This window comes from Mauremys mutica, chromosome 1 (genome assembly GCF_020497125.1).
Source record: "Mauremys mutica isolate MM-2020 ecotype Southern chromosome 1, ASM2049712v1, whole genome shotgun sequence".
Taxonomy (NCBI): domain Eukaryota; kingdom Metazoa; phylum Chordata; order Testudines; family Geoemydidae; genus Mauremys; species Mauremys mutica.
The window spans coordinates 256,310,202-256,331,534 of record NC_059072.1 but is presented as its reverse complement, the minus strand read 5'-3'; the positions used below and the strand labels follow the sequence as shown (position 1 = coordinate 256,331,534).

Sequence of the window (21,333 nt, the reverse complement as noted above, 5' to 3'; positions counted from 1 at the left end):
GAGAAATGAGCTTTCCAGCCAGAGCTTTTTCCACCCAAAATCTCCCTTACTGGAAGCAGGGAGAGTGTGAGGGAAGGAAACACTATCGATGGGAAAGGAGGATTTTGCTGTGCGTATTGCAGTCTATTTCCCCAGTGAGGTTTGGGGTGGTTTTGATGATGTGTGCGCGCGTGCTCATGTATGTGTTACACTCTCCCTCCCCTCTCAAATTATTGTGGATTGAGGGAGAATTTTGCTGCATGTTAGTGTCTCCTTGTCTAGGGGTGAGACAAGGATTCTGCTGTGTATGTTTTAGTATCTCAGCCTCTGGAAATGTGTGTTCCCACCTACCCCACAGTATGGTGCAGAGAGTATTGCACACTGTGTATGTTTTACCATCTCTTTCCCTCTCTGGAATGGAGGATTTACTGCATGTTACAGTCTCTCATTCATTCTTCTGGGGATATCTTCTATTGGGAAGGATTTTGCTGTAGGTTAGGCACTCTCCTTTTTGGAGATTGGGGCATTTTTAGAGGGGGGATGTGAGGAAGAGAAATTGCTGTGTACACTAGTTTCTTCCTCGGGGATGGGGCATACTGTGTACTACTGTATCTCAGCCTCTGTGGACACGGAGAGGTAGAGTAGCCTCTGTGAGATGTTCATTACTAACACATGCAGCAAAATAGATGTGTACCAACTTTGTTTTATAAAGATTCCCTCTCCTCTAGTTACAATCTAAATTAAAGGTGACCTACACTGGGGAACATAATTGGCTGTGTGTCTTTTTTATTTCTTTATGCAGTATGAAGGCTTGTGGGTTTTATTTTACATATTAATAGCTCAGACATCACTTTTTTCTTTTTCTGTGGGCAACTAGCGAACGAGTAGGGATAGGACATCTCAGCTGCCAAGGAAGTGAAATCAAATTAGTTTAGTGATGTGATTAATTCTTCAGGCAGTTTAAAACTCTCCTGCAGGTTTGTTTGTTTTTCCTTTTTGGTTGGCTTTTAACTCAAACTACTGGATGAAAAGCTATTTTGTTAAAGCTACAACAAGCTGGCCCCTTCAGGTCCTGGCCAGAGAGGCAGCTAGTCCTCATCACCGGTGAGCCAAGGGAGACCCAGAAGACTTACGGGGCTTCTTGAGCAGTCCAAGAAGAAAAAGGGGGGGGGGAGGAGGGATTAAATTCATTGTTCTCATCAGATCACCTTTAAGAATACAGGGACCTACTAGGGCAGGAAGCTGACAGGGGACGGGGCTGCATAAAGCTCCCCCAGGCATCCCCAGTCCTATTCCACCCACTCTCAAAAGGGCAACATGGGCGCTAGCCCCCCCCCAGCCATTTCCTCCCCTCCCCCTCCATAGGGCATGCCCCCCTTACACCCCTGAGGCACTTCCCTCCCCCTCACACGTGCGCCCCTGCGGACCCTCCCCAACACACACGCGCTGTCCCCTCCCTAGTAACCCCTTTGTTTCCTGCATGGGCATGTGCGGACTGCGTGCGAGGGATTTTCCTGTCCGCCCCGCAGTGCACACGTGCATAGCGCATGCTCGGGGACCCAAGGGCTGTTGGGAAATGTAGTTTAACTCCCTCCACCTCCATTTTCTCGTCTTCCCTCGTGAGAGGGCGCATGCGCATTCCTCCCCCTCCCTTGTCGCGGGGTTCCAGGGAGAATTGTCATTGCTTGTCCCGCCCCGATTCCCGTCTCCGATTGGCTGGCCGGGCGGCGGGGCGGGACACGACTGGTTGGCAGGGATGTCAGCAGCAGCCTGCGCTAGCCGGGTGATTTTCTTGAATTGATGCTGTTGCCTGGCGGTGGTTCCGCTAGGGGCCGGGGATCCGGGTGCCGAGACTCAAACTGAGCCTGTTCCCGTTTAGCGGGACTCCGGGGGAGCCGTGCCTGTGAGCTGGGCGGCCCATTTTGGGGCTGAAGCAGCAGCAGCGTTGCATGATCTTCCTCCAGTCCTGCGGCGATAGCTCCCGCGGGAGACGCTGCCCGGGACAGCGCAGCTTTGTCACCCGCTGCACAAAGTTTGTGCCAGTGACCCCCGTGTAAAAGCACCAACAACCACTGAGCGCATCATGCGCAAACGTCCCGTGCATCGCCGTCATCTCAGCACCCTGCACAACTTTCCCGGTACCATCAGAGCTCTTGCACGTAACCATACTACTTTCCAGCTGGCCACATACCTCCTTAGTACCGTGCCCTGGCTCCCCGTACCCTCTCGGCATCACACACACGCCTTTGCCTGTGGGACCATTTGTTCCCTGTGTACCTTACCGGCAGCAGCAGCAGCACAACCTCAACCTCCCCCTCCCCCCCCCCACTTGTTTCTGCTGTTGCAGCAGCCCCACCTCCTGCTCTTAAACGTGAGTAAGGAGAGGAGGTGCAGAGATAATAAATATGCACATGAGCGTTAGTACTGCTGCTGTTGCGGGGGGGGGGGAGGGTCAGTGTGTAGAGGGGAGGGGTGCGCATGCGCGCTGCGTGGCGGGGCTGAATGTTTCCCAAGTGTTTGAAACTGGTATTTGGGTTTTCCACGTTGGATCAAGTGCGGCGTATAGCGAGAAGAGAGGCTGCATTAATATAACCGGGGACGGGAGCAGCGGCGGCGAGAAGAGCGTGGAAGGAGAGAGGATAGGAGCGGCACACGGGCGCCCAGAGGAGCTGATGCTTCTGTCAGACACTTTGCACAACAGATTTTGTTTCCAGGTTGTTTCGGAGGATCTGGTTTGAGCCCCCCTTCCTCCCCCTTCGCACACACAAATCCCTCTGATTGTTCCTACCACCTCCTTCGTGAGTTACCCACAACGACAGCCATTCAATCAGCTGCTGCTGGCGGTGGGGACTAGCGGAGGGTGCGCGTGTGTGTGTCTCTCTCTCTCGGCGTTCACAAGAGAGGAGTCAGATGTAGCTTCTCTCGGTTTTGGGGAGCTCCAGAGAGAGGTGGGCAGGGAGCGAGCCGGGCAGATTGGGGCTGTCGTCTTTGGAGCGAGCAGCCCTCGCTCTCGCACAGAAGGAGGGGGGGAGGAAGACTGTCTTGCCGGATGAAAATGTTGAGTCCTGCAAACGGAGAGCAGCTTCACCTCGTGAACTATGTGGAGGATTATCTGGACTCCATCGAGTCTCTGCCCTTCGATCTGCAGAGAAATGTCTCCCTGATGAGGGAAATTGACGCCAAATACCAAGGTAAGTGCTTTCTTGTGTGTATGGTGCTGGGTTAGATTTGTCTTTTCTTTCCTTGGTAGCTGAGTCCTGGCACCCCTTGCCCGCACCCTGCAGGGATGGTAGTTTTATTTTTGGGAGGAGGGAGAAAGCAGGAAAAGAGAGCCTAAAAGAGGAGAGAGGGGCTGATCTGCGGCGTTAGCTCTTGTCATGGGGCGGAACAAAAGGTCTCCGGCTTCTCTTATTAAGCAAGGAGTCTGCTTTTCAGTGTAAAATACTGGACAAGAAGACGGGGGACAGGGAAGCAGGGTGTGGGGGGCTATTTCTGGGTGTGTAGTTGTGGGGGGAGGTTGTGTAGGTACCGGGGAAAGTGCTGGGTGGACAGAGGGAGAGATTACAGCACAACAACATTTAGGAATGTACAGTATTCATTATGGCTGTAGTAAGGGAGAGAGGCTGCTAGGGAAGAAGGGGGAGGAGGTTTAGATGCGAGTGGGGGGCAGGGTTTGCTTTCTTCAGTCTCTCTTTAATGGGGGTGCGTTTCACCCTGTAAAACAGCCCCCCTGTGTATGTGGGAGGAGGGGAGTTATATAAAATAAACGCTGGATGGGTTATGGATGAGCTGAATGCTAAGTGCCCCCTCCCCGCGGCATGCTGGCTGCACTCACTCCGGGGCATGCCGTCTCCTTGCCCCACGGCCGGCGGGGAGGGGAAGGAGAAGGGGGGTTAGTTTGCGTGGGCTTAGGAGCAGCTTTGTCACTTGCGCTGTGTGTGTGGGGGGGGGGGGAGGGGCTGTTGGACGCTGCCGGCAAAGGTGGCACTGGGTGCTGGAGAGGACCCCTCTGCTCGAATATGCGCCCCTCTCCTGCTTTACGGGGCGGGGGGGGGGGCTGGTCTCTGCGGCACTTGCCGCTGATCTGCGGGCACCCCCCGCGGGCAAGAGATGGGTGGAAAGGGCCCCATCGAAGGCACCGGCAGCAGGGGCTACAGGGCTGGGTGGGGGGGGGGGAAGAGGAAGGGAGGTGTAGGGCGGCGCGCTTCCCTGCACGACCGCCCCAGTGCAAATAGCAGCTGCGTCCGCGCTATGCCGGAGTCAAGTCACCCCGCTCGCTGCGTCATTTATAGCCCTCCGTCATTAGCATATCGCGGTTCGCCCCGCCTCCCCCTGGCACTATTGGCTGGGCTCAGCCTCTGCCGCTCGCTGCCTGCGCGCGCTGTTCCGCCTCTAGCTCCGCCTCCTCGCGGCGTTTCCGACGCCACTTTTTTGTGGGGTTGATTTGAATATCTTGAGGTTCCTCCCGCCTTCCCGTTTCTGATTGGCGCCATGGGCTGCGCGAGGGGGGGCGCAACTTTGGCCTTCGGGTTGTGATTGACACGATTTTAGGTGGGGGACCTGTTCTGTCTCCTCCTCTTGGTTTTGATTGGAACCTTGGGGTTGGTGGGCGGGCTCTTTGGGTCCCATTCTGGTTGGTCCGTTGCGTCGGAGAACTGAGCTCCGGGCTTTCTGTTTCCGGTTGGCACGCGGCACCGGAAGGGACTGGTTCCTCCCACTTCTCATCCTGATTGGCGTGCTGGACGGATAAAGGCGGGTTATCCCTGTACTCTTTGATTCTGATTGGTAGAGGGCAGACTCGGCTTCGCCTCCTTCCCTCTCTTCCGAAAAACAGGAGAAACTCAGTTGGGCCCATTTCCTGTTCAAAAGAACAATAGCCTGACGTCACGTCCTGGTTCTCCCTTCTGCGTTGGCAACTGGCCGGTTGCTAAGGAGGGGCGGAGTCTCCTGAAGGAGACTGCGAGAGCTCCTTCCCGGTTGGCTGAGCGCCCGCCGGTGCCCCTCCCCCGCCTGTCATGGCTGCGAGGCGAGCGCCCCTCCCGCCGCGTGGGTCCGTCTGACCGGCAGGAGGCGCCCGCCCGAGCGGGGGCGGGGCGCCGAGGCGGCGCGGGGCTGGCGGGACTCCCGCCGACCAGCCCGGGACGCGGCCCTGGGGGGCCGAGCTCGCGCCCAGGGGGAGTTCGGCTCCTTGCTGCGGGGGTCGAGTCCCGCTGTCTTCGCCTGGGCCTGGCGCTCCTGCTGCGGGCCCCGGGCTTGGCTCCAGCTGGACGGAGCGGGGCCGCCCTCTGTTGTCCCGGCCCCTCCTCCCCCAAACCTTCATCCCCTCCGCCCCGGCTTGGACAGCCCCACTCCAGGCGTGCACCAGACAACCCCAGCCTGGTTCCTAGCCCGGAAACAGGCTCCTTGCAAATCTGCACCCCGCGCCCGTGTCCAGGGAGCTCTCTGTCATCTCAGTAGAGGGATGCTATTTACACCCGCCCCCGTGCCGGGGTAGCCTGGCTGTCAAGTCCGGAACACAACCTATGAATTTCTTCTACTCTATAACCTTCAAAATGCCCCCACTCTACCGTTCATGGATTTTTAAAAAAAGCGAAGTAAGCAGCTATTAGCCTTCCTTCAAACAACAATCTCTTCAGATGTTGATAGGGAGAGGGGGATCCTAGAAATATATATTACAATTTGGCTTATAAATATAGTTTACAGCAAGATTTTGGCAGTTATTTTAGATGTGGGATTGTTCAAGTAAAACTTAATTGAATTTTGCATAGCATTTTGCTGATTTATGGTGTGATAGTATACGAGAAGTGTTGAAATACACACTTCACTGAATAGTAATACTTATAAACCACACAAATAGTGGTCTCTCCTGACATACCTTTAAAAAATAATAAAGAGCAGAGCATTTTAATAAGGTGCCAGTACTCAGATTTCATTACTTGTACAAAAATATAAAACTTACTAATGTATGGCAAAGTATCACAAAACAGAGTTATAGTTGAGTAAAGGAACAAAGTACATGTAGTGCAGTATCCTTATGACCACTATTCATTTACTAAGTTTCTAAATTAATAATTAGTAACTGCTCTCCTAATTATTGAGTTGGTGAGGTTCTACCATATACAATATACATTTTCCCCAAACTACCTCTAACAAAGCTGTTAAAAAAAACCCAACAACAATACCTGTGTTTCCATCTGTCTTTGTGAAAAGTCACCTTTTTAAAGGTGGAATTTTGAAAAGTGCTTATCATTGGCCACACTCTGCTCCCATTCAAGTCAATGGGAGTTTCAATATGCCATTTAGACCTATTCTGGGCATGGTTAGTTGAGAAAGTTATTAAAATGTTGGCAGCTGCTGGCACTTTGTTTATTGATGGAGCTGTACCAATATTAGCAATGGTGGGAAATGATTATGCTAGCCTCAGCCTGAGAGCATGCACACCACGCCACTGGCAATATAAAAGGATAGGCAGATATATCATAGGGTATAGTAACTATCTGTTTCCACCAGAGTAATCAAGTGTCCCCTGGCATCCAGCAAAGTGGGTATTCACCCACGAAAGCTCATGCTCCAGTACATCTGTTAGTCTGTAAGGTGCCACAGGACTCTTTGCTGCTTTTACAAGTGTCCCCTGTTACTTGGCCTCTAGATCTTTGTTAGAAGAGAAGGGTGGGAGCCCCTACTCAAAGCCACTTAAGTGACTGTTGAAATAGAGCCTCTTTTTCATTTATATTCTCTGAAAAAAAATAAAATGACACAAGTAAAGATTTATACCCTTGCAGGCATCAAACCAGCAGTCTGCTGTGCTTAATGCAGACAGAAATAATCTTTGCAGCACAGAAGCTGGCTGTTATTCCAGACCAACACTGAATATTCCAAATTAGTTACCTTTATGGGGGCCCGAGCTTGCTGCCATCAATCAGTGGGAACAGTGAGGTAAATATTTCAAACTCTGAAAATAAATCTGTGACTCTTATTCAACTATGGGTCACAGGAGAGCTGGGCAAATATTAGAAAAAGGTGGACAGATTTATCTCTATAGCTATGCATTAAGCCTGTGATCTTATTGGCTTAGAGACTTTCAATGCAGAGGAGTGGATAATGTTGCAAATGTCGCAAAGAGAGAGTTTTTGTGTGTATTGTGAGAAACTGCTCAGCTAGTGCAGTACTTAAGATTGGCTGAAGTGTATTGCTTATGTTTTCATTCTTACGGCTGGTGGTGGGGTTTCTGATGCTACACAGCAAGAAAACCCATAGTTATATGTTTGTGTCCTCTGCAGCCTAGGGCATTACAAGGTGCACAGAATTCCCAGCGTGTGATTTTTTTTGCATTTGTAACTTTCCCAACATGCTTTAAACATACAGGTGACAGAGTAAAACCAGGGACTCTCAGATAGTTGCATAATTTGACTATCTCGGGAGACTTTGAAACAGCTAGGCTCTTGCATGGGGCAGGGGCGGCTCTAGACATTTCGCCGCCACAAGCACCCGCTTGGTGTGCTAGGGTCTGGAGCCGCCCCTGGCATGGGGCCTATACAGTGTTTACCTGTGAGGGGATTAGTGTTAGCCATTCTGGAGAGGACAGGCAAGTCATGCTGCTGAGTCCGCTTGTCTAAGGAATATTACAAATTAGAGCCTGGCACAACTTTAAGCTGAAATAGCTGCTAAGAAACTTCTTTTCTTATCTAGTATCACACTTAAGTACCACAGTCTCCCAACTCCATCCATCAGAACACCCACTTGTTGTTGATCAACCCTTTTTATTTGTATCAGAGGGGTAGCCGTGTTAGTCTGGATCTGTAAAAGCAGCAAAGAGTCCTGTGGCACCTAATAGACTGAGGGTATGGCTACACTTGCAAATTTGCAGCGCTGCAGCAGGGTGTGAAAAAACACCCTCTGCAGCGCTGCAAATTGCGGCGCTACAAAGCGCCAGTGTAGTCAAAGCCCCAGCGCTGGGAGCGCGGCTCCCAGCGCTGTCCGTTATTCCCCACAGGGAGCTGGAGTATGGACAGCGCTGGGAGAGCTTTCTCCCAGCGCTGGGGCTTTGACTACACTTAGCGCTTCAAAGCGCTGCCGCGGGAGCGCTGCCGCGGCAGCGCTTTGAAGCGCTAATGTAGCCATAGCCTAACAAACGTATTGGAGCATGAGCTTTCGTGGGTGAATACCCACTTCGTCGGATGCACTTCGTCCGTTTTATCTGGGCACAGTTGTAAATAGCAACAAACTGTATCACTCAGTATCTTGTGTTGTGCTGAGCAACTTTGATTAGTACCTCCCAGGAAGTGCTCAGCAGCTAGCAGGATCAAGGTTATTATCACTAAATGAGATATGTCTTCCAAATATGTTAAATAGTAGAGCAATACTAGCAGTGTGATAATAGTATATTTTTCATGTGCATATATGATATTTAAATGAAGCTTTGGTAATAGGTGTGGAGAAATAAAATAAACTATTTTGTCATTAAAAAATTAGTAGCCTATGGAGAAACATTCTTTGGATATCCACAAAGCAAAGTACTTTTCCTAGAAAGATTATCTGTATGTCAAATTCAAGTGGGCTAATCTACTAATGACAGTGGCTAAGTACCACAAAATTGGAGTATAGACTTCTGAATTTCAGTTATTAGGAATAATGATAAAAGTTTAATCTCCCAACATACTTAATCTCTAAGAGTTTGTCTTGATTAGGATAAAAGGTTTTTTATTAAGAAGGTTAACTAACACATTCACACCAATTCTACCTGCTACAGTACAACCAGCTGTATCTAAACTAGAGTCTTAGAATGTGTTAGTTAACATGTTATCAAAGAACAAACACCTTTTTATCCTAATCAAGACAAAGCCTAAATAGCAACAGCTTTGTTGGTATTAATTGTGTAACAAGAGCTATTGACATGTTTTCTTGTCCAAAAGAAAGTCTTATTAGGGAGATAAATGTCCACATTTGTAAAATTCTAAGTCAGAGCTTTGCTATTTCATTTAAATATAGGTGGGATTGTAACATTTATTAGGATAACTGAGTTACTTTTCTGCCAAGTGTTACGTTCTTCTAAAACCTTTGTTCTTGGTTAGTAAGCTAAACTGTTCTTCTCAGCAGCCTTTGTGTTCGTTTCAAGGTGAATGGAAAGAGAAATACCATGATGCAGTTTAAAAAAAGAGAGAAAAAAGAATCCTCATTCTAGATAATATACGATGAGGAATGAGTGTATATATATATGATGGTGAAAGGGAAAGTAATCTAATATGTCTCACTGGTATTGAATGGAGTTTGATGAAACAAGCACAAATCAAACATAGCCGTCTATTTTTCAGTTATGAACTCTCGAATCACACATTTGACTCTTAAAACCTCTCTCACCAAAACTCTCTCATAGTCTGCTGAAAAAATCCTTACAGTAAGTAGTACAATAGTGCTACTTCAAGACTATCTGCATTTGGTTTATAAATGCATATGTTCACTTTTACTATTTTAAATCAGAGATCATAACTGCTTCAGCTGTTGCCAAATATAGTTGAATGTCCTAAATTCTTACTTTCTCTGGTTAAATACACACTGACAATAGATGCAGGTATTTACTCAGATTGCAACAATTACAGAATATGTTGATGCAGAAGGGACATGGCCACGCGCAGGCATGGACCCAAGCCTCCTACACATCTTAAAAGGAAATAAAATACCTGAAATATACCTATAGTTTGTATATTGCAGTCCTGATCTAGCAACCCTTAGCTCTGGCTCTCACCTGCCGAAGACTTGGAGGAATAGAATGGTAGCTTAAGACCTTGACTACACTACAGTTTTGTCAGCAAAAGTCAGGTTTCATTGACAATACAGTGGAGGTGTACACACTGCAATGCTCCTTCTTCTAACAAAACTCTCCTGCTTTGCGACCAACATAAAACCACCTCAACAAGAGGCATAGAGCTTTTTGTGGCAAAGTCACATTGGCAAAGTGTCAGTGTGGACACTGGCTTGGTTATGTTGCTATAAGTGGTATCCAGGAGGTGTCCCACAATATCCATCCTGACCGCACTGGTCAGCAGTTTGTACTCTGATGTCTTGCCTCCAGGCATCTGCCCCTTCCCCTTTAAAGGCCTGGGAATTTTTGAAATTCCACTTCCTGTTTGCTCAGTGTGGACAGCTCACATCACATCTTTCCAGCTGACCATGGCAGCTCCATGCAACAAACACTGTCCCGCTTGGAGCACATCTGAGTTGTTGAATCTGCTGGGCTGTGGGGTGAGGAGGCTGTGCAGTGCCAGCTCTGCTCCAGCTGTAGGAACTCTGATACTTAGGCCTGATCTATGCTGTCGGGGGGAGAATAGCGTAGCTGAAGTTGACGTACCTTAGGTCAACTTACCTCGTGTCCTCACAGCACGGAGTCGACTACCGCCGCTCCCCTGTTGACTCCGCTTCCACCTCTCGCTGTGGTAGAGTACAGTCGATGTCAGAGCGATCGGGGATCGATTTATCGCATCTACACTAGACACGATAAATCAATCCCTGATACATCGATCACTATCTGCCGATCCGGCGGGTAGTGTAGACGTACCCTTACAGTCAGATTTCTTCTGGAGTGTTGGATAAGGGCTACAAATGGAACATGCATCAATACTGTGCAAAAATAAAGGAGCTGAGGCAGGTGTACCAGAAGGCAAGAGAGTCAAAGCATCACTCTGGTGCTGTGCTGAAGACCTGCTGCTTCTATAAGGAGCTGGACACCATCCTCGGCAGCAACCCCACCTCCAATGCCAAGAGCCCCCTTGATACTTACATGGGGCTGCAGACAGCGGACTCGGCCCCGAGGACAAAGTTGTGTATGAGGAGGTCGAGTTGGAGGATGATGTGGAGCGCGTGGTTTGGTGAGTCAGGAACTCTTTTCCACTCCGGAGGGGTCTAGCCAGTCCCAGCAGTCCATCTCTGGTGCGCATGATGTGGCAGAGGAGAGCTCTGGTAAGTGATCTTTTTGAGTTGATGCTGCTTGGTTATATGAAGTAGAGCGGTCCTTTGCTTTGCATATATTGTAGAAGTGGGTGAAGGGATAGAAATGTACAAGAGTAGCTGTGTTGACATGTGCTTTACATTACCCTGTGCAGCAAAGCAGTGCGGTGGAACAGCATGTTAATGCACACTGAGATTTCATGGGAATCCTCCAGAGAGATATCTAGGAAACTTTCGTGGAGGTACTCGCCAATCCTCTGCTGAAGGTTCCTTGGCAGAGCTACTTTGTTCCTTCCTTCCCCCATCGGCAATCACTTGTGCAGGGACCAAAGCGGCACGTAGGCGAGCAGCATAGGGGACCCAGTCTGAAGCTGTAAGCATGCAAGAGATGCACCCTTACATCCTTGCTTACCTTCAGGAGTGAGATAGTGTCTTCAGTGACCTCTGCCTGTGGAAAATGGTGGCAGAATTTACAAAATTGTCCCTAGTCCCCTTAAAAAAACACTGAGACCCTTTGCCCCACCTTGAGCGCACCCCCCCACCCCACCCCCACCATCCCCCTGGCCTACCTCACCATATTTAGGGTGTTCGTTGAGCTGTGTGCTTGCCAAGAGACAGTGAGAAACTGATTAATATTTTTTAAAAGATTTTTTTTAAAAGGTGCATTTTACTCTAATGAGTTGATGTGGTGCGTGCACTAAAATTCATACTTCGGTTTATTGTTTCTTGTGCTTCTGCAGATGTGGCCTTCAGTGGAACACCCTACACACTGACAGAGCACCTCTGCCAGATAAGGAAGCAAGGAGGACATGTTCCGAGAGGTGCTCCAATCCTCAGAGGCCGAAAAACAAGAACGCAGATTGCAGAGAGAGATTTTAAAAGAAAATTATACAATAGGCAGGACAGAAAGGAGAGCCAGGAGCCAATTTTAATGGGCCAAGAGAAGATGATAAAAGTGATGGAGGAGAAACATCTAATCACGCTGCAGGCAGAATTCATGTGTGGTCAACCACCCTGCAGCTGATACAGAACTGTTTTTCATGCCCTCCCTAAACTCCTCCCACACAAAATGATAGCTGGACTTGCACACAGCTATGAGAGTGTACACTGCCCTTCATTGTTATTTCCCTTCCCAGCAAGCCTTTTGTGTGTGTTATTAATTGGTATTTAATAAAAACAAACTTTTTGAATGATAACCAATCTTTATTTATCTTCAAAACATGGTACTTGATGCTGGAATTAATATACAGTGGCAATTTCATCGTTTGCTGACTATACATCCCGGTCAAGAATCATCAACATTTTCATACAATGTGGCAAGTTAACGAAGCATGGCAGAGTGCTGTATAGAATGAAACATTACTGGAGCTGATTGTCAAATTGTTGCCTCAAAGCCTCCCTAATTCAAATTGCTTTTCCTCTCCCCCCGGTGCACCTCAGCCCTGGTATCTGATTGCTCAAAATCAGCCGCCGGGTGATCCGTCTCCACACACCACTCTGCAGGAACCGTCTCATCTTTAGCCTCACAAATATTATGGAGCACCCAGCAGGCTGCTATAACCTTGGGAATATTTTCCTCATTTAGGTCTAACTTGTCATAAAGGCAGTGCCAGCCTGCTTTTAATCTGCCAAATGTACATTCTACAGCCTATTGGTTGAAGTGCTCCTTGCTGCTGTCCAGGTTTCTCGTGTAAGGCTTCATGAGCCATGACAGTAAGGGATAGGTCGTGTTTCCCAGGATCACTATGGGCATTTCAATATCCCCCATTGGAATCTTCTAGTCTGGGAAGAAAGTCTCTGCTTGCAGCTTTCTGTACAGACCAGTGTTCCCGAAGATGCATGTGTCATGCACCTTTTTGGACCACCCCACGTTGATGTCAGTGAAACGCCTATGGTGATCCACAAGTGCCTGCAACACCATGGAGAAATACCCCTTTCTATTGATGTACTCAGTTGCAAGGTGTTCTGGTGTCAAAATTGGGATATGCGTGCCATCTATTGCTCTGTCTCACTTAGGGAATCCAATTGCTGCAGAGCCATCCACTGTTTCACACAGATTGCCAAGAGTCACAGTCCTTTGTAGCAGGATGTGATTAATTGCCTTACACACTTACGTTAACATAGCTCCAATGGTCGACTTCCAGACTCCAAACTGATTCACGACCAACTGATAGCAGTCTGGAGTCACCAGCTTCCACACAACGATTGCCATGCACGTCTCCACTCAGAGGGCAGCTCTCATTTTGGTGTCTTTGTGCTGCACTGCTGGGGCAAGCTCTGCACATAGTTCCAGGAAGGTGGCTTTCTGCAGCCAAAAGTTTTGCAGCCACTGCTCATCAACCCAGACCGGCATAGCAATGCGATCCCACCACTCAGCGCTTGTTTCCTGATCCCAAAAGTGATGGTTCACCATGTGCAGCTGTTCCATGAATGCCAAAAGCAATCTGGTGTTGTTTCTTTCCATGGCACACAACAGGTCAGGCACCTCTGATTCCTGTTTAAATTGAGTGCTCACGATGTACTGTATGACCAGCCATGGTGTGGTCATAACAGTGATTACAACAGTAGAGAGCAGTGCAGGATCCATCCTTTCAGACAGAGATTGCGAGTGCACAGTAAACAGAGGCCATTGAAAAATGCCACAAAACACAGTAGAAAGCCCATGGAATCATGGTATAGAAAAAACTGCATCATGAGATATTGATCCCTCACCCATGGTGCACTTCAATCCATTCTGCCTTCCCAGAACTCCTAGCTGCAGAAGATGGTGAGTAGCACAGTGGGATAAATACCCACAGTGCACTGCTCTCTGTCGATGCTAGAGCACCAGCTGTGGGTGTGCTCCGCCGATAGAAGGAGTGTTGTGTTAACATGCACAAGTGATTTAATTATACCAATTTTTGATTGTCGACATAACTTGTGTTGACTGTGTAGTGTAGACAAGGCCTTAGAGACACTTTTAACCCCCATCCCGGCGGTATTGAATAGAGCTCACTGTAGCTCAGGACCCACCTCACAGCATTCAGAATTCTTGTGCATCAGCAGTCAAGTACGATAGCCATTACTAAATAACTCAGCATCTGTTTTCTGCAGTGATTAACTCACTCGCTCTCCCTCTGCCTGTTTCAACCATTTCTTGTGACCAAAATGTAAATGGCAGTCCTGTCATCTTTGGTTTGGGGGGGAGATTTTTATTCTTTAGCAGAGTGTTAATGTTAATACGTGAAAGATGGTCTGAAAAACCACTATGATATTTCTTAGTTCTGGCTTTAGAACAAAATTTTGTAGTTGCCAATGATGGAAATACAAAATAATCTTCTTTTACTTCATTGATTTGTCTAAAAGGAAAAGTCTTGAAGATCTAGGCCACTAACCTGGCAATCTGTAACTTCTTTTCATTGTGACAAGCTGCTTCATAGACGTCACATACTGCTGCACCCACAAAACTCGCACAGAGTGTAACAGTCTAAAATGAAATTATTTTAGATGGCATTTGCATTCTGTTCCAGAGAGACCAACTAATCAGTTGTAGATGTGAGCAACTTGTTGTCAGATTACAACTTCAGTGTGGCTGCCTTTTGATAAGCTTTGTACTTTACAAGAAAGTAGTGCTGCTTTTGGGAGGCAGTAGTATGGGAAAGTTTTGTTCAGCCATTCTGTATGTGCAGAATATTTAGAGTTTTACTTTTTTTTCCCTTTGCAGAGATCTTAAAGGAGCTGGATGATTATTATGAAAAGTTCAAACGAGAGACTGATGCCGTGCAGAAGAGAAGACTGTTGCATTGCATACAGAGAGCACTGATCCGGAGTCAGGAACTGGGAGATGAAAAGATCCAAATTGTCAGTCAGATGGTGGAACTTGTTGAGAATAGAACCAGGCAAGTGGACAGTCATGTGGAACTATTTGAGACCTGTCAAGAGACTAATGAGACCACTGGAAACAGTGGCAAAGCCAGCCAAGATAAGTCAAAGAATGAGACAATCACTCAGGCTGAAAAGCCCAACAATAAGAGGTCTAGGAGGCAAAGAAATAATGAAAATCGAGAAAATGCTTCTAATAATCATGATCATGATGACATCACCTCAGGAACGCCAAAGGAGAAGAAAGCAAAAACATCCAAGAAAAAGAAGAGGTCTAAGGCTAAAGCAGAGAGGGAGGCTTCCCCTGCGGATCTTCCTATTGATCCCAATGAGCCAACATACTGTTTGTGTAACCAAGTCTCCTATGGAGAAATGATAGGATGTGATAATGATGAGTGCCCAATTGAGTGGTTTCATTTTTCATGTGTGGGACTCAATCATAAACCAAAGGGCAAATGGTACTGCCCTAAATGTAGAGGAGAAAATGAGAAAACTATGGACAAGGCACTGGAGAAATCTAAAAAAGAAAGGGCCTACAATAGGTAGTTTGTAGACTCTTGATTGCGAAGAAAAATAAAAAACCAACCAACCAGTGTATTTATTGTCAGTGTCACCTTTGTTGAGGTGCAAGGATTGTAAAATGTATATTTTTAAAGGAGGTTAGAAACAAAACCATTCCTGTTATAGGGACGGCAATAAGAGCAATTTTGTTTTTTCCATTTGATACAGCTGTAAAAAGAAAGTGGTCTGGCGACCAACATTAATAAACATGTAATAAGCGTTTAAATTTAGTGTTCGGATGGAGCTAAAGACAATATAATATTTCTTTTTTGTGCTGGTAGCACTATACCCATTAACATTTAGATAACAAATATTTCTTAAATGTAATTTCATTTTTCTTTATAGAGGAATGTTATTTACCTTTCCAGCAAACTGTCAAATATTTAGCCATCCGGTTGTATTTGAATAAAACAACAGTACATTACAAATTTAATTTCTTTCACTGATGACCAATGCAAGATCAAACAAGAAGGTAAAATATGACTTCTGCTACAGTGTGTGTCAGTATAACAGTTCAATAACAAATGTTTAAATAGCGTTAGAAGATTATTTTTTAAAAAAAGTAAATGGTTAAATTTTACATGACAAATATTTTATATACTGGCCGAGTACCACAAGGGCCATTTTAAAATGATTGAGTACATTTTATATTTAACCAGGAAGTGGTTTAGTAATTAAACTTACCATAAATCAAGCTTTATACTGTCACAGATAATAGTGTAGCAATCTTTAATTTGTATAAGGTGTATAAATGTAAATTTTTAAGTGGAGTTGCACTTACTGTATTATAATTGGAAATGCAGCCAAATGCCATTGTGTATCCAATGTGCATTTCCTTCTGTATGTATGAAAATTGTACAGCTGTGATATTAAGAAATAAATGAAAAAAACTTAGTTTGTTTCTCTGGTGATTACATTTTAATATTCATTCATACCATTTAAAAATTAATGGCTAACTTCCGTAGCACCATCAAGCTGCTGCCGCCTGGAAGCCTAAAGTAGAATCTGTTGTAATGGTAGTCAAATTATGCTTCCAATAATGAATCTTCAGAGAGCGTATGATTAGCAAGAGAATAAGAGTCTCAAAATAGCATTTAACCTTCCATCCAACTCTGTTCTGTAGTGCTTACAGTTACTCTGGCCATGTATAATAATAAAATAATAATAATAAATCAATGGAATGGAACTGGCCACATTTACTGGTTTTCATGTGGATATAAATTAGTTCACATTTGTTATCAATAGGAAGTGCTTGTTGAATTACAATATTTTAAAAGAATTATTGCAACTATCCAGTTTAAGTATTTGTAACCCTCCTGGTCTCCTCAAATAAAACTGCTTTAGCTATAATAAAAATGCTAACTTTAGACACCCAGATCCCATTTCACTTTTTTTTTTTTTAATAGCAACATAGGGTCAAACTGTTCCCTTCACCTCAGAGTGGAGAGGATGAAATCCTGGCAGAGTCAAACAGGACACAGATGAGGGAGAAGCATCATTCTGTTTTCTGTCTGCTGTCGCACGTGCATGTGTGTGTGTCGGGGCGGGGGTTAAGAATAAGTGGGTTGGGGCTGGTAACAGGAGAAAGATTGGAGAAGGGCACTGGGAGAGGAATGCAGAGATGTGACGGGCAGCAGGAGGAAGATTTGGAGCACAAAGCTGGAACTGATCCATTCATAGTACCAAATCCAGTGGCTCATATAAGATTCTTGTAGATTTGTGTCTCCTATGAACACCATGTTCCTCTTCCTAAAATTCCTAAACTGCAGCTGTTATGCCTCTCACAAATAATGAAATCATGAACTGGTGGATTGGTCCATCTGCAAGAAGTGGAGTGGAAGATACGGAGTCAGCAGAAGAGGAGTAAGTGCAAGGGCTACAGTGACCTCTGCGGATGTAGAGGGAAGCCACAAAATGCATTGTGTCACATATTGCACATGTTATATCAACCCTATGGGGATTCCCCACCTAAATTATAGTGACTGAGTTAGTTTTAAATTAGATGAGTTACCCATTCATGCTCTGACCCCTGTGCTCCACCACTGGCAAGGATCCAGGGCCAGCAGGGGACCTGTGGCAGCAAGTCTCTGCTGAATCTTACTTTGTCTTCTCTCTACCCTACTCCTCTTCTCCCCCATTTTGTTTCTCTTCTCCCTCCCACACAGTCCCCTGCTCTCCTTCCTATTCCTCACTCCAGCTGCTGTCCCCTCTGCTAATCCCAACCCTTGTGGAATTGCCTGGCTCCAACATTCTGTCCCCTCTCCAATTAAGCCTTGTCTAGTCTAGGAAAACCGATGTTTTCAAAAAATTGTGCTCACTAAAATAATTTGAAACGCCAGTAGGAATACAGTATAAACACAGTTCAACATCTCTGAATCCAGGCTAGCTGGCCAGGGTTGACCCTAGGTTCCCCCATTAAACTGTGTCCAACATAGGTCCCTGGTAATGTTTAAATGCAGATAGCTGGGGTAAAATAATGGTGTGGAGATGCATGATAGAAAAAGTCCTGCTTAAGAGGGATCCATTGGTTTGCTGATAGGTCCAGCTTGTCATTGTTCTTAAATAAGTACACTTCCAGCTCTTGCCCTCCCTTATCTTAGCCATGGGTCGAAGGCAGCTACTTATTTGCCAGGTGGTTTAAAAATTATATTATCAGCTTACTCATTTCTCCACGACCTTCCTGCTCTTCTCAACTCCACATACGGGTTGCAATTTTCTTTTGCTGCTTACTGTTGACATCTCTTGGACCTAAACCACAGTATTTGATAGGGTCAGTGATGAGCTGCTAAAATCTTAACAACCGGTTCCCTATAAAAAGTTCTGATTTAAGGGATGTGCCACAGTATGTATTTTTTGTATCAATAGGGTTACCATACGTCCGTATTTTCCCGGGAGGAATTTTTAAAATTTACCACCCAGACAGCGATTTAAGAACCTAAAAGCCTGACATCTCCGGGAAAATACAGATGTATGTTAACCTTACCTAAAGTTCTTTTTTAAAAAGATAGACCTGAACTAGAAATGAGCTCCGCTTCACATGTGTGGGTCCCCGCCACTCCCTGGGGGTGTGCTAGGGTGACCCGATGTCCCAATTTTATAGGGACAGTCTCAATTTTTGGGTCTTTTTCTTATATAGGCTCCTATTACCCCTCACCCCCGTCCCGATTTTTCACACTTGCTGTCTGGTCACCCTAGGGTGTGCACATGTGTGGGTCCCAGCTGCTCCCTGCCCCCCTCATTGAAGCAGGTGTGCAGGGTTACTGCCCTGGGAACTGCAGGGCACCAGTGGGCATGGGGCTGGCTGCAGACAGGGGCGTGGGGCAGGGCTAGCTGGAGTCAGGGAGTGTGACACGGGCTGGCTGCAACAGGAGCTGGCTGCGGGCAGGTGGTGCAGACGGGCTGTGGCGGGGACAGGGGGGGTGGCAGGGGCTGTGGGCAGGGGGTGCAGACAGGGGCTGGCTGCGGGCAGGGGGCGCAGACACTCACAGGGGGAGAGCAGGGCCGCCCAGAGGATTCCGGGGGCCCGGGGTCTTCGGCGGTGGGGGGCCCTTCCGTTCCGGGACCCGCCGCCAAAGTGCCCCAAAGACCCGCGGCGGGTACCCCCGCCGCCGAATTACCGCCGAAGCAGGACCCGCCGCCGAAGTGCGGCGGAGGGGGGTCCCCGCCGTGGGTCTTTGGGGCACTTCGGCGGTGGGTCCCAGAACGGAAGGGCCCCCCGCCGCCGAAGACCGGGCTGCGCTTCCGCGGCGGGTCCCGCTTCCCCCCAGCCCCAGCCTCTTACCCCCGGCTCCCTCCTCGCCCGGAGTCTCAGCGCCTCGCCGGAACAGCGGCAGCGTGTGGCTGGCGGGGCCTGAGCCCCGTCCCGCTCAGAGCCGCGTGGTGAGGGGGCGGGGCTGGGAGCTCCACGCCGAGGGGAGGGAGCGGAGCTCCCAGCCCCGCCCCCTCCCCACGCGGCTCTGAGCAGGGTGGGGCTCAGGGGCTCCGCCGGAGACATCAAGCGCTGAGGCTCCAGGAGAGGGGCGGAGGCGGGAGCCTCCGCTGTTCTCTTGGGGGCCCCTGCGGAGCCCGGGGCAAATTGCCCCCTTTGCCCCCCCCTCTGGGCGGCCCTGGGGGAGAGCGGCTGGGAGCAGCCCCGAACCCACCAGGCAGCAGCAGCAGGAGCCCCAGGGCCAGAGGTCGAAGGAGCAGCAGCAGCAACAGGGCCAGGAGGCAGCCCACATGGCTCTCTCAGAGCTGCGCAGCGCCCCCCGGTGGCTGGGAGGAGGAATTACAGGCCTCCCGGCCGGAGCCCATCAAAGCTTCCCTCCCAGGGAAGCCAGTTAACAAGCGATTCTAAAACCGCTTCTAAATTTAACAACCGGTTCCTGCAAACCGGCTCCAGCTCACCCCTGGATAGGGTCTAATTTCAAGCAGTCAGCCTGTTCACCTCATGTAGTGTGAACTGACTAATGCTATTAAGCTCTTCATTGTTGGAAGTATGGCCTTCTCATGTTATGCTGGCACACAGTCCTACAGCCTCATACTGTGGAAACTACTCAAGCGTTGCATCTTGTTTAAAATAGTATCTTTACCCATGTACTTTTTTCCTCTTGCCAATTTGGTCAGTTTCATGGTTCAGAAAATGTACTAGCTCTGAACCTTATTTCTGCACAGAATAGGTTTGGAGGAGGCAGCAGATATACAAGCTTCCCAACATCACCCATCAGCATAACTGAATGCTGATTTGGAGAGGTCATCTCTAGAAATGAGAGAACATTTGAGTCTCCATGCCCATTCCTTGCTTGATTTCACTCCTGAGACTGCCAGCAAATGGCACAGTTGAGATAGTCCAATTTCTTAGTAGAGAGATTATCTATGGTTACTAAAATGTCCTACAGGTGACTGAACAGCCATCAGATGTAACAGCTATCATTCAGTAGCTTACTACTAGAAAATGTCTGAGTGGGGGGAAGCATGAGTTTTTTGGTTTTCATCAGAAATGTTCAACGAGCGATAGTCACTGCTGCTCTGAGCTGGATTTGAATGAGAGACCTAGAGATAAAATGATCCCCAGAGCTAGTGATACATTTCCCTGATTAGTAGATGATGTCATTTCAATGGTAATGCTGCAGCAATTTTTTCACGTTACTGGACAGGTCCATGGAGTGGAGGCACTGCAGTAGGACACTGAACAGGTGCAGTTGGTATGGAAAATACAGGTTAGCAGGTAACAGCAGGTAGTGATGAAGTATTTTGTGTTGCATGTAAGGTGTAACTGCAAGCTGTAGCTAGAACAGACACACAGAACCAGCATGATACTGAAGCAAAAAGAGCTAAACACCAATTTGAACCATTACGTCACCTAAAAAGTCTCAGTTAAACAGAATTACCATCTCCCTAAAGCAGCCACCCAACCTTGCATATCATTAGGCTTAAATAAGTTTCCTGCCAATTAAGTGGATTTCCTGATTAACTGTCCAGTTAAATGGAATGTACCAAATAAATACAACTGAACTGGATTGGTCTATTAGTCCTTTTTTGGTAGAATCTTTTTAGTTGAAGAGGAAAAAAAAGTCAGAAACAAGGGTAGAAGTCAGAAAGTATTCTTAGAGATGTGCTTCTTTGAATGTAATGTTGTGTTAACTCTTCATTGTTACGTACAAGATTGTTTCTATTGTTTTAATTAAAATTAACCAAGTTAGTCAATATATGTGATCCAACCCTAAAAATATGTTTGATCATCTTTGAAGTGCCATCCCTTCAGTGGACCATGTTGGTATGAACTTAACCAAGACACAGCTAGGTTTTGCACAGATAGGAGCTCTGGATTGGTGGGGGGAGAAAGAATCAAATTTCACACATAGATCACATTTCACCTTTGCTGCAAAGTCTGCACTGGCTTTGGAGCTGTTAGTTTTGCTCTATAAAGCCCTCTATAGTTTGAGACCTGTGTAGATGTTCAGCTATATAGTGATGGGGGCCATAAAGAACATGGCTAATTGACAAGTTATC

At 47.3% G+C, this 21,333-nt stretch overlaps 1 protein-coding gene and 1 long non-coding RNA gene across 2 annotated transcripts; one reads left to right on the top strand and one right to left on the bottom strand.

Moving 5' to 3' along the window:
* Positions 1 to 2,493: 2,493 nt before the first annotated feature.
* Positions 2,494 to 16,236, top strand: ING1 (inhibitor of growth family member 1). The gene is made up of 2 exons (XM_045007797.1): positions 2,494 to 3,170; positions 14,624 to 16,236. Exons 1-2 carry the CDS (start codon positions 3,029 to 3,031, stop codon positions 15,325 to 15,327), a joined length of 846 nt encoding a protein of 281 aa, XP_044863732.1. The 5' UTR covers positions 2,494 to 3,028; the 3' UTR covers positions 15,328 to 16,236.
* Positions 16,237 to 16,763: 527 nt separating this feature from the next.
* LOC123365145 lies at positions 16,764 to 19,510 on the bottom strand. The gene is made up of 3 exons (XR_006577449.1): positions 19,485 to 19,510; positions 18,004 to 18,090; positions 16,764 to 17,162 (listed from the first exon to the last, which is right to left on the bottom strand). It is a non-coding gene; the product is annotated as an uncharacterized LOC123365145 (long non-coding RNA).
* Positions 19,511 to 21,333: the final 1,823 nt, after the last annotated feature.

Coding starts and splice junctions, on each gene's coding strand:
- ING1 (XM_045007797.1), top strand. CDS start 3,029: ATGAAAATGTTGAGTCCTGCAAACGGAGAGCAGCTTCACCTCGTGAAC. Junction 3,171..14,623: donor AATTGACGCCAAATACCAAG/GTAAGTGCTTTC, acceptor TTCCCTTTGCAG/AGATCTTAAAGGAGCTGGAT.